The 13366-nt window shown below is 43.2% G+C and overlaps 1 protein-coding gene across 1 annotated transcript in view; it reads right to left on the bottom strand.

Annotated features, from left to right (window-relative positions):
* SETD5 (SET domain containing 5) overlaps positions 1-13366 on the bottom strand; it is a 60374-nt gene that overhangs the window by 4703 nt on the left and 42305 nt on the right. Inside the window, 5 exon segments of the mRNA XM_084292907.1 lie at positions 2983-3266; positions 4817-5284; positions 6783-6839; positions 9343-9596; positions 10806-10935. Of these exon segments, the coding sequence (XP_084149033.1) occupies positions 2983-3266; positions 4817-5284; positions 6783-6839; positions 9343-9596; positions 10806-10935 (1193 nt within the window).

The following is a 13366-nucleotide window of genomic DNA, read 5'->3' as shown; positions in this document are numbered from 1 at the left end:
TGAAGACTGCTGTTACACAGCTGAGAGCAATGTGACCAACGCACAAGGGGGCTGTGGCGTCCTTGGTATAATTACAAGATGGGTTTGTCTTTGAAGTCTCAAAGGTTTCTGCTTAAATTCATTGGTATGAAGTTATTGCAAATGCAAACCCCTGCCACAGAACGGAGGGATCAGAGAACACCAGCTCTCTAGACAGATAAGGAATAAAATTCTGCACTACTTTTCCATCATAAATAACCTCCTGTGGGATTTTAGATTGTCCGTCACTGGCTACCATGAGAGCACTGCCCTGAGAAAAACAAGGTCTTTTAGCAGAAAGATGCTACAAACATTCAGCTCGGTAGATCACCTGATTACAGGACACTTTCTCCTAAAAAGTTGTTTCAAGATTCAACAGCATTTGGAAAATCCTGTTACTGGCTTAAAATCAGATGCAGTTATTTTGCACAGATTACTCATATTCAAACTAAAGAGAAGCCAAACCAGTACCTTGTAGTAATACGGTGTCAAGATAGTAAAGTCATGTAATGCAACGTTCCTGGAGCAGAGCTAGAGTGGCCATTTTGCACATTAATGCTATTTTGTCCCATTTACTTTGTAATGTACAAACTCTCAAGATCAGTGCTCGATCTTGTTCCGTGATTTATTACAAGCATCTACTCTGAGGTTGAGAAACAGAGGAGAAGTGGCTGTACTAAAGCCCGTCTGTAGAAGAAAAGGAGAGCCACCGACACACCCTAGAACCCTACCATGCTCTGGACCATCCAAAGCTCTTTAGAAGTACGTGTTTTAACATGGAAAATAGTAGCACTCTTATTAAGGATTCAGAATGTCTTAACCCAGAAACCAAAAAAAGCGCGCCCTAAAAACGCCCACATTTAAATATTCCAATAAAACATTAAACACACTGCATACCATGCAAATATGCAGCCTAACACTGTGCTAACCGACTTCTGTATTTGTTTTTCTTTTAAAAGATATTAAAAACTGTGCTTTACATTAGCTTTTTTTTTTTTTTTTTTAAATTTTAAATAAACAGCCCAGACACTGAAGTTCACCCCTCACTGAAGCAGAAGGGAGAAGGGGCCACAGTTCACACCTCATGGAGGTGAATGGGGTGAGGGGGTGAATTCACACCTTCGTTGCTGCTATTGTTTTGCTGGAGACAGTTTTCTGCAAGGCTGGGTTTACTGGGCAGCAGCACATCTGTTTACATTGTGATGGCTGTGTCTTGGCAACTGAAAGAGACAGAAACTTATTTTTTTTTAAATGAAAGCTATTGGCAAATATTGTAGAATTCAGCAAAAATCTGGACAACTGAAAATTAAGGCACGTAATTTTAGATCCCACCATTTTCTTCTGTCCCTAGTATTATATTACTGTGAACATCTGAAAATGTATCAGAAACGTAAGCACTCAGAGTTAAAGATGAAATTGGTTCACAACTTTAACTCTGTATCGTGCAGTTTCTCATATATACGTATGTATATTTTTTAAAGAGGAAGGGGGCTGAGAGGTTGTTAGCCTTGTCCATTAAAAGACAGAACAGGAATAAAAAAGGCAGCAAAAGCTGCTTAACCCTATCAGCATGGTTTCAACTTTTACACTGTGTCCTGTACCAATACCATCTTTAATCCCACACAGCAACATTTACTGTTGAAACCATGTGATACACTGAAGCCAGAGCATCTGCTGAGGAGCTAACAGAATATAAAATATCACACAGGAGCAAGTTTACCAGTCCCCTCGCCCCCAAGTAGGGTTTTTTTTCATTCAGCTAGGTTTTTCTTCCACCTTTTTTGCAGGCAAAAGTGGCACAGGAGGAGAAGGGCAAGCGATAACAAGACTTGGACAAAACAGATTAAAACCCAATCATCAGCTGACTGCCTCAGCTGTGGCCAGGCTCAACATCTGGCAGCTCAGCTGGCAGGCACTGCTGTCAGGAGGTACGAGGCAAATTATTTCCTATAAATTTTCAACTTGAGGAGTGATGATATTTACAGTGGGGGAGGATGGGAAAGGGAAGAAGGAACGTCTTATTACTCTTATAAATTCACCCCAAAAATGTTTTCAGGCAGTGTCAACGTGAATTTCACACTCCTCACTGCCCTCGGCATCGCTCAGCATCTCTTCCCTTGCCATTCACCTGCCAGTGCATCAACAGTGAGACAGCTGCAGATGTGGAAGGTCAGCGTTACGAAGGCTACGCCTTTGTGCCTGTAGCCTCCACAAGCAGAACCTGAATACAAAAGGCAGCAAAGCCACCGCCCCACACAGCTCCAGTCAGCAGAACGTCCTTATCCCCACTGTGTACAGACCACAACTCAGTACTCTGCATTTCAGGGCTGCAGTGCTTCATTTTGGGACCAGACATTACTATCAGGTGCAAGTTTTTGGAGACAAGCATTTCCCCTTATCAAACCTTCACGTGGTAACTCAGTTAAAGTGATTTTTCCGTGCTTTTGGCAAGTCATGAATTTCAGCCTGATAACTGCTTTTCAAAACTATTTGTGCGAGGGACTACAAAGCTAGGGTAGTTTCACCATCCCTGCTTCTCATGTGCAAAGTTATGGAGGGCTCTTTCAGCTTTCCTACTCAGAAGTTTAACTTCGTTATCACACTCATCTAAACACTGGAAATTCAGCAAGTGAACACCCTTTAAACTAGACGTGGATTAAATTCTCATTGCAGGAGAGAATTCAAAACCGTGTCCTTAAAAGGAAACCACCGGAGGAGACACAACTGTTTAACTTCATCTTTCGGGGAGATTTTTGATATCTAAACTAAGAACTAAAGGGCAGGCTGAGAAGACTGCTAGCATTCCCCATTCCCCACAGCTGTTTAGCAATTACAAAAGAGAATAACACCAAGACACCCAACAGAATCCATCCAGCTGCAATTATTGTAATGGAAACGCCCCCCAGAGAGTTTGGTTCGTATCTGCAGAGCAGTTTCAGGCTTGCTCGGAGGGATAACACTCACCACCTACTGCTGATGTTCTCCTGGGATTTGCTGAGTGATGAGGAACTAGCCCCCCTTGAGTCTGGTGGGCTGACGTCCTCTACGTGAGGCAGGGAGGGATGAGAAGGGGAGAAGCCACTTTGTGGAGAGGACGGGGTTCGTACTACAGAGCCCGGCAGGCTGCTGACATCTGTGTCAGTCCCAGAGCTGCTGCTGCCCTGCCGGGTAGGAGTCCCTGTGCACCGCACTGATTCGCCTCCCTCCTTGGCTTCCTGTTTCCTCTTGCGGTATTCCAGCAGAGACACCTGAGAGAAAAACACAGCAGTGAGTCAGGGAAAGCAGGGGACAGGGTTAGGGGGAAGAACGTGCCCACGCACCATTTTTAAAACTATTTCTCTGAGTTTGCAGGTAAAATCTTAAAAGGTACATTGGGATTATAAATCTTCAGTCTGAAGGCACTCTGGAAACACAGCTAAGTGGTACAAGTTTGGGCCACTCATCAACTGCCAGGCTTACTCACATTTCCCTCTTTATGACCTCTTCTGCAGGAATATATGGCTAGCATGCCCCTGAGGTTTCACACTACTACAGTATTTGCTTGCACAGTCAAGCATCAAGTCTCTGTGCACACCTCCTCCCAACATCTTTTGGTTCACTCTCTCCATGGTTTGTGACATTATACAACGTAGATCAGTATCTGTACATCTCAAAAACCTTCACAAAACAGATCTTCAGAGTCCTGTTCACCTCTGCCAGTTCAGCCACACTAACCCTAAAAACTTGCTAAAGCCTGGCACAGAATTTCAGCCTGCATAGCTCATGCTATGGTGGTTCAGCAGCCAGCGCTGCAGACTTCCAGCACTATCACCTCAGCAATCCAGGTCTAGCAGAGGCAGAATCTGTTTTGTGCAAGCCAGTCTCAGATTTGTCAAAGACAGAGACTAAAATGTCCCAAGTGGTGCTGTCTCATAACAGAGACAGTAGGATCAAAAGTACACAAGTATTTCTAGCTGAACACTTACCTTCAGTCTGCCTTCCCACAGTGCTGTCATGAGGCTCAGCCCCTCATGAAAGATTCACAGAAGACAGCTCTGCTGAAGAATTTATCAGCTAGGATTCAGTATCTGTATTCAGTGCCTTATGAGGCTAAAATGCTGAACAGGCTATTTCCAAAGGTAACTTAACACAGAAAGTTTTTAAGGTAAGTGTAACCAAAAAACTGCCACAAACAAAGCCAGCCAGCCAGCTGGACACATACACAACTGGTCCAAGTTACCACACTTGCCAGAAAAAATACCTAAGCACAGGTAAGGCACTGACACACATCGACACAAGTGTATGTTTTGTCCCTGGTTTTATGGCAGCAATGCCCGATTGTCATTTCTACTCCGTTCTAGTCCTGTGAGGGTCATCAGCCTACTACTAGCAACAAATACTTACTTACCTTCTGTTAAACAACATTCCTGTGTTTCTCATTTCAAAGTGCTAAAATTTACCTAACAACACTCATCTACTTTTCCGAGAATGTTGTGATGTTTCCTTATTAATAAGTCTTTCCAGTAAGCAGCTCACATTGTCTTTTGAAACATCGGGCCTCTGAGAAGAGGTATTTGCATTGTGATTTGCCCCTCCATCCCCAGCTCTCACATCAAAATCCTGCCTAAGTGGTAGCTCTCTTTCTTTTAGCAACTTTACATTGCTTTCATCTTGGCACTGAATGCCTAGATTACTTGCCAAGGCTGCATTTTAGTTACATTCCATTTTCTTCATTCTCCCTGCAAAGTCTTTGCCATGGTGCAGACAGTTCCTGCTCAGGTTCCTGTAGCCTTAGGATTTCCTTTAGGAGAATACTTGCCTTCTTCCTCTGTGGAGGATTCTGGGGAGCAGACCGGACGCCTTCGCAAGCCCTCTCGCCACAGGGAGACATGGATCCATGCACCGTCTCTTTAAGCAGTCCTGACTCGTGTCTGCTGAAATATCCTTCAGCAGGAGAGCTGCAGCATCCCGCTTCTGAATTCATTGGCTTCCTGTCTCCCAAAGGAGCAGATCCCCGCAACAAACCATCCATACGTGGCATAGCGTTCAATGGGGAGAAGGCATACATTAAATTAAACTCTGTCCGAAAAGCCTGATCAGAGCTTCGTAGCAGCATCTGTGCTTCCCCACTTTTCCCTGGGAAGTTCATCTCTGAAGTAGAGTTTACGGAGGGTTGTGGAGCCAGATCAGAGGATCCGAAGCTGAGCAGCGATGGCCGTTCTGGGCAGGTGTTTGCACTGGAATCCAGGTACCCACCCTTCGAATCCACGTCAGATCGGACGCAGTGCTGGAAAATCCAGGGAGGATATAGGATGGGGGTGGGAAGTCAGGGAAAGGGTCAGGCAAGGATGGGGAGAGAAATGTCAGAAAACATTCTGTACAATGTCAGCTCACTGTTTTCTAGTTCCTCTCTCATCACCCCTTTGGTCCTTTCCTGCACTGTTCTGTTCTTTATAGAAGGGAACAGCTAGGACTAAGCAGTAATCCAGTTCAGCTGTCCAGTACAAGACGCTCTTTCCCTCTTTAGAGGTCTTACTGCAGCAGAAGAACAAGGCTCAGCACTATCCTCGGGCAGCCAATGAATTAAAAACCAGCATCTTCAAGTGCCCCAAACGTCCCCCAGTTGATGTTAACTAGGTTAGCTAGGTTCCTTATGAGGAGAAAGCAGCAGATTTGAACAGCTGTCCGTTTGCTGTTTTATTAGCCAAGTTCTGGACTGTCCCAAGTCAACCACCACTGACTTTGTGACAACAGTATGATGCCCAGGACCTCCAACCCATTTGTTTTCACTTATTGTCAGCTTCAGCAATCTCTAACAATACTCCATTCATTTAATTTAGACTGCATTTCTACATTCTTTGACAAAACCATAATGGCATCATCTTTGCACTGCCGCAGTTTCTGGAACACTAGGCACTGATACAATGGTATACCCATTTTTCTACTCTAAGTGCCAAAAAACCTCCCGGGCAAAGGCAGAATGCTCTCCTTCACCATGTTAATGTGTCGGGAACTCAGACAATGAGCAAAACTGACAATTTCATCCTCTTCGCAGGACTACAGTGCTTAAGGAAAAACACAGCAGCACCAGGCACCAGATATGCCCTACTGCAGCTGCTGAAACATTTCTCCTCTGCTGTATTACAGCTCCAAGTAATCTGCCACGTTAGAGATGAATGCAGATTTTCTACTGCAAAACCAGTCTCTGAGAAAGGTACTTCAGCTCATGTTTTACAATAGGCCAGCAGCTAAATAAAGTACTACTTTCTTGCATCTCTTCACCATTTTAAGACTGCAAGCGAACAGGACATAAATCAAGACTGAAAATAGCAGGTCAGGTGCCCTGCTGTGCCCTTATAAGCTAGTCTAAATTACCAGTGAATGCTTTCCCATTTCTTTCCCAGTAGTGATTTTGCTGCTACTTAGTAAATATCACACAGCACTTATCTGCTGGGCTGGGGCTGATGTTGATTGCTATTTCCTGGGTCTCCATACCCCTTGCCTTCACTTCAGGGGCACACAGGCATGTCAGGTCTGTACATTGCCTGCTTCCCATCAGTGTCAATAAACGTATAATAAATCCCAATCTTCAATTATTTTACTTTGTTCGCTCTCTTGTGATAACCCTGGAAAACCTCTTCTGTCTTATTGTGAGGAATGCTCCACCCTCATTCCCACCAGCCTCTGCACTTCTCATCCATCCCTCCCCTCCCACCGCAGCCTCAGACACTCACTCAAGCACAGGCTCTCAGCCCCAAATGAAATTGAGATGGTGTGATACCTACCTCGGGTGACATGGACTCAGGTCTATGCGCAGGGGAACTCTCAGGGGAGGATACGTTCTGGAAGAGGGAAAAGAATCTTGTTATTCATCTAGTTAAAGAGTCAAGAAACAAAGTAAAATAAATTAAAAAACAAGCATAGAGGTTTAGCGATGACTATTCTAAACAAAGACTATACCACGAACTGGCCCAAAATTAAATGGTAACTCTGTGGGTTTAGTGGTTTCTAAAGCTTCCTGGAAGCACAAAGACAGGGCTAGGCTACAGCATTTCATGCTGCAACTTAGTACCCACAACAGAGCACATAAATGTTAAGGGAAGAAGCCATCTCATTCTTTGTATCTCTGCTGCTGTCATATATAGAACTTGCACTGTGAAATGCAGAGAAAGATATTTATGGTGTTTGGTCTGAAGACACAGAAGAGACAGAAAGCCTGGTTTTGCCCAAATAAAAGGGACTAAGATCTCCCAAATACTAAGTCTTAGTGTCACTAAGATCTCCCAAACACTGCAGTTAACTTTCATGGACATTATACCAGTAGAAAACAAAAAAATAGCTCCTTCAATCCACTTGGGGCACCTCTCCAGCAAAGGTCAAGAGAATGGGTATGAATGGACAGCTTAATTGTATGCCATAACATAGCATCTGAGCACCCATCAGTGGAAGGCAGCTCATGTAAACATGATGGCATTTTTAAGGCCTCCTTCCCAACCACTTTCCATTCTGTGTTACTGACCAGGCGTAAAATAAAATCAGAAAGGAAGGTTTCCTAGATGTATGTTGCTGTCAGAAATATGGGAGGAAGCATTGCCCTTTGCAAAGCAGAAACTCAGAAAACCAAGGCTGCTCAGAAACTTCTTAGCTCAAAAAGCTTCTGATGAACTCCAAAGAAAAAGTTCTACTATGCTTCCTGTCTCCTATGAGTATTTTCTATCTAGAAAGCCTGAAAATTAAGTTTGAAAAAATTCCGTTTGCAAAAGCCTGATCAACTTCAGAAGCTTATCATACAAGTTCTTCAGAGAGTAGTCAGGAAATTAATCAAGAAGAAAGTATCTTAAAAGTCAGCTTTAAAAAATATATTCCTCAGCCAGCCAGTGGTGGATCATCTTCCACTCACTTGAGGTGGCTTGTGAACAAATAAAACAATCTCTCCCCGGCAGTGTTTTCCTCCTACAGTGCCACAGCTGTAGCATATAAACCTTTACACCTACTGAGGTTGTACTCTCTCAAGTTAGAATCAATAACTAAACGGAACAGACATGGCATTAAAGCAGAGATGTGAGGAATGAGCTGCATTCAGAGAAATACAACAGTTTGAACAAAGCTGCCTATGGTCTACCAAGCTGTTAGACGTTTTTCCTAGAAAGAAGGGCAAAAAAGGTAAATGGGGCAAGCATACAGATGCCAAGTAAAATACAGGCTTCCCACATGGCAACTAACACCTTAAGGTGGGGCAGGAAAACAGTGACTAGACTGTGGAGATACAAGGCAACACTGCTCTGAAGTGCCAGCTCAACCACAGCAGAAGTAAGGATCGCTTTACAATCAAGCTCTGTGCCTCAAACAGCCTTTCATCTCTCTCCTCAACACTCCACAATCTTCCCCGCTGACCTCCAAAGATCTGCCTGTCAGACAACTTTCAAAAAAGGGTTCTCAAAGAAAATAATCAAAAGCACACCAAGCTAAAAATACCACAAAGGACTGTTTGCTCTGCTGCAAAACAGAGGAGGGAATCCAGCAAATCAGTCTCCAGCATGAAGCAGTCTGTCGCTGCACAAAATGACTTTCAGAATTTTTAAATGACAGAATGTGAGCAGCAGACCTGAAGAGTTCCATTTTTTAAATGAAAACAGGCAATACTAGAAACTGGAAGTACAAACAGTATGATCCCTATTCACATACAGAGATGCAACACAAAATGCAAGCGGAAGGTTCTAGGCTGAACAGATGTGGAAAACTCTCCCACAGATTTTAGAGCAAAGAAATCCACCTAAACTTCTTTACTTCTGCAAATTTTTGCAAAAGGAAGCCATCACGAAATCAAAGGCATAAGGTGCTTCCTCGCTACACCATAAAGGGAAAGGAAAACCAAAGAACACAGTGGAAGCTGACAAAATATTTCTACCATACTTGGGATTGCTGAAAGAGGAGCTGAGGATGTCAGACAGCCTATGAGAACTGGAGCTGTTACACTCTTTGGAACAGGCATGGAGGACTGGGAGCCACACTGGCACAGAGAGCTGAAGTGAGGAAGAAGACTAAAGAACACTGAAGAGCCTACAAAATTTGGGAGCTGTAGAAATGAAAAGAATCAAACTAATGTTATCGATGAAGTGAGGGAAGGCCGGGCTGCAGCAAGGTTTGGTATTTATGGAGGAAGAGATTTGGTATGGCCAAAACTGGAGCAGAGGAGAAAGGCAGCAGTGCTCTAGAGTCTGCCACTATGCTGCTGCTCAGGAAGACAGCCACATTCTCAGACAGGAAGGTGTGCCTACTGCAACATCTGGGGTATATGCTCCAGTTCTTCCCTTTTTGGCATTCCCAGTCTCTGGTCAGATTTACCTCAAACTGTAGTGGAGTATTGCAGCGACTAGCAGCCAGAGAAGGAATTGGTGAGAACATCATGCCATAACCATTGCGACTCTCCTCCTCTCCCGGCACAGATGAGCAGGGTGTAGCCAGCTGTGGGCTCACTGAGCCAGGAACTGAAGAGATGGGAGGTGGGGGGGTGACAGGAGACAGAGGCCTCAGCAACTTCTTAACATTCTGCTCCATCAAGTAGCGTGACTTCCATTTCTTCAGGGGACTCAATAGGTCTGAAAAGCAAATTGAACCGAGGATAAGGTTACACCGTTAACAACTGCAACTCACAAGCCATCTCCTCCTCGCTACTCCCATCCCAAATGGAGCCCATGAATCCACAACATGGCTATGAAAGATTTCTAAAAATGAAGTACCTCCAAGGCACTTCTATACCAGCCTTGAGACAGGTGTAGATACTGCTACCAGAACTATACATAACCTGCAACATATAGTGAACAAGGAGAGGAAATATTTCAACGAGTAGGAAGTAATCACAAGAGGGAGCTAGGGGGAAGGGAGCCAGGAAGGTATGTAGTATAGGGGAGTCAGAAGGAAATGTCACCCTATCACTGCTGTGAACAAACCACAGACAGCTGTGTTTATTACCTGAACCTGACTAGTTCCCTATATACAACATCAATACAGCCCAAACGCATTTCACTCCCACAAAGGATTAATCCCTCTCCATCATGCCTATCTCTATTCAAAAGAAAATAGTTTTGATGTCTGGTTAACAACAAAAGAAGTCTTCAGCAAATTCTGCAGTTCAGTTGTTTGCTTCTTCAGGTCTTCAGGTCTTGCTCAGGGATGTACGTTTATTTGTTTTGGCACTCTGATCATTTCTTATTAATATAACTTTTTAATAACTGATTCTTAATTATCATCCGTAAATTGTTTAGCTCCCTGTCATTCTTGGAAATCTGATCCCTGGCTGGGCAGATCCTCAACCTCTTTCTCTGTAGAAAGATTCAGACAAAACAGTTAACCATTCTGCTCCTTTCCACACAGATTTTAGCTTTTCCATCCTTGAGACTTACTCATTTTGCTATTACATATATGCCCGTGAGACTTTGCTATATCCTTCTACAGTCAGCAGATACTTAGTTGTCCATCTAACAGCATCCTGCTGAAAAGAGACGATATTGTACTTCCCCCACCCCCACAGGACAAATGATCACACAGCACTGGGGTTAATGATGCAAGATAAAGCGATTGCCTCTTCATAGGAAAATACTGAGAAATTTAACACATGATGCACAAGCTAGAACGGATCTGCAGAAATGTGAATGAATGGCAAAGTAACATTCTCACCTGCCAGAAAGATGTGCCATCAAGCAGCAGTACAGATTAAGATGTCATCCTGTATAGCCGCCTTTGTTATTGAGCAGCTTCCCCAGTTTCACACAAGCGCCCACGCTACCCTGATGGTGCTGAGTGCTTACCTGTCTCATCTTTGCAGATGCTGGAAGAACTGCTGTTCTCGTTACTTTGGTATAGACATTGGGTTCTGTTCTCTTGTGGAGCTGGTGAGGTCTGAGTCATCCCCTCTTCTAGGGCTTGTTTGATCCAGCGCTGAAACAGAACGAGACTACATAAACGTGCAACCCCTCCAGTACTTTCTGTGTAATCCTGCAGGATGCACTTCAACACCTACGTTTCTGTGCAGCGTGGCAGACTGCTCAGAACACTGGTGTTACCTCCTTCACACTCTCTCAAAAAGGAACCTGTTAGCTCACAGCTGTTAGCACTGAATCTAATAGCTACTGTGACGGGCCTGACTATATGCTCTTGATGAGATTTATTCTAAGCATCAGTCTTCAGCAGTAATAAAATGTTAAAAAAGCAAACTATAAATAGATTTTAAAAATCTGACAGCTAAGAAGTATCAAAAGAAAGCTTCATCAAAAGAAAAAAAAGAGCTAAGTATGATGAACTATCTTAAAACCTTGATTTTCACAAAGTTTCCTGCTCAGGAGCATGAACACACTGCCCCCCTGCTTCACCAAGGCACATTAGAGCCTTACATAGATTCTCCTCTAAAAATTCCAGCTGAGAAATGGCTGAGTTCAGTCACATAATTCTTCCAGGACTGTGCTTGCTGCCAGGCAGAGACAAAGAACAAAATATCTGATAAAATGCAAGTAGCAGCTTTCAGAGGGCTAAAACAAGAAGAGAATAATAAAAGCAAACCTTTTCTTCAGCTACTAATAAAAGAGGTAACAATCACACTGGCCTTTAGAACATGGATGATGAGGAATGTTTCACATCTCATGCAAGTGAACTTGAAGTGAAGTCTCAACAAATCAGCTGCTACAGTGGGTGTGCTACCCCCGTATCTTGATACAAGCTGACTCCTGACAGCAGGCAGGAAACCTTTGCTTATTTTACTATCAAAAATAAATACCATAAAATAATGGAAAACACAAAGGTAATTCAGTAGCATGACAACAAAACTGCTGAAAAATAAATATAGTAATTTGCATTTGTGTAGTTTACCCCAGGGACTCACTTTACCAGTCTTTTTTTCTCCCAGAGAAGTTTGACTCCTTAAGCTATCATGGAAGTGTGTCAGAAACTCAGTGGCCACAATCCTCAAAGTGAAAAAACTTTAACGCAAGGGTGAAGAGCAGGTGCCAGGATCTATTTTGATGGCCTTCACTACTGTACAGCAGACACTTTTTCTCTGTTCAAATATATCTCAATGGATTCCACTGTAGCCACTAGGAAGACTGCGGAGTGCCAGCCAGTCTGGAGCACAGCTACCTTAAGTGCAGCATCTGATCTGACAGCCAAGTCACTGTACAACGTGTGATGAACGTGAACAGGTTATACAGTTCAGTTTCCTTGCAAGGTTCAGATATTGGCATGCTTTGGATGCAAACTGAGATCATCAGCTGAGGTTTTTTGGCACAGTCCTCAGTAGCTTAAGGAAGAGGCCTGCTGACAATCCAAGAAAATGTGTGTGATCTATTTCAACAGCCTTTATAAATCAACCTTCCTGACTGAATAGTCAAGAAGCAGACACGACAGAAAGATCAGGTCTTGAGAGAGCAATGTCATCAAGTTCTGGATCATTTCTAGACCTCAGCTAGCTGAAAAGGAGGTCTTCCTTGTGAGAGTTTTCTGAACACTCCTGAGCACGAGAGGCAGACTTTTTCCTACATCTCCAGGCTGTCAGTAGTGGTGATAAAAACACCAAATGCTAGCAAGCAGTCTTTTCCATGAAAAAGCTGGGGAACTCCTACAAAGTAGATGAAAATCCTTATTAGAGCAGTTATTGATTATTTACTTTCAAAAAGTAGAGATCTATCAAAAACACTTTCTGCAACATAGGTTCTGGGCACTGAATCCTTCAATATTTCATTAATTATTTAGATAATGGAACAGGCAGTGTGGTTAAGTTTCCAGGTGATGCCAACCTGGGAGAAACAAGAACAAGCTAGAAGACAGTATTCAACACTTTCTTAGTAAACTGGAAAATGCATGGGGAAAAAACAAAATAAAAAAGAAGTACACAGCTCAGCACAGGCTAGAACAAAGTACCACACAAAGCCAGAAACAATCACTTTTAAAATTACAGCCTTGAAAACTAATGGATTTTTTCTAACAAACATGGTAAATCACAGACTGAACACAAATCTAAATCAACCTGTCAAAGAAAATTCAGTCGTCATACTGGGGTGCACAAAATAGGCATAGGCTACATGACACAAAGCAGCTTTCTGCTTTATTCAGCACTTGAGCTGCAACACAACATCCACTCCACTTCAGGGAAGAAGTAGACCAAATGAAAGTCAGACTATGCCGTTCTCTCTCCTGCAGTCAGAATTATTGTATGACTAGAAAATAGCCAAAGGTAATAAAAGATGCATGGGCAGATCACTCAGGTACATGGAAGCAAATACGATTTTGTTCACACGAGTACATATGAACCATCAAGAGCTTTATCTATGAAGGAAATACTCAACAGAAACCTCAGCTTCTTTTTGTAGGTGTATGTTAG

Source organism: Netta rufina (genome assembly GCF_964035555.1).
Source record: "Netta rufina genome assembly, chromosome: 10".
Lineage (NCBI taxonomy): Eukaryota > Metazoa > Chordata > Aves > Anseriformes > Anatidae > Netta > Netta rufina.
The sequence above is the reverse complement of the archived record's forward strand: the minus strand, read 5'-3'. Positions and strand labels throughout refer to the sequence as shown.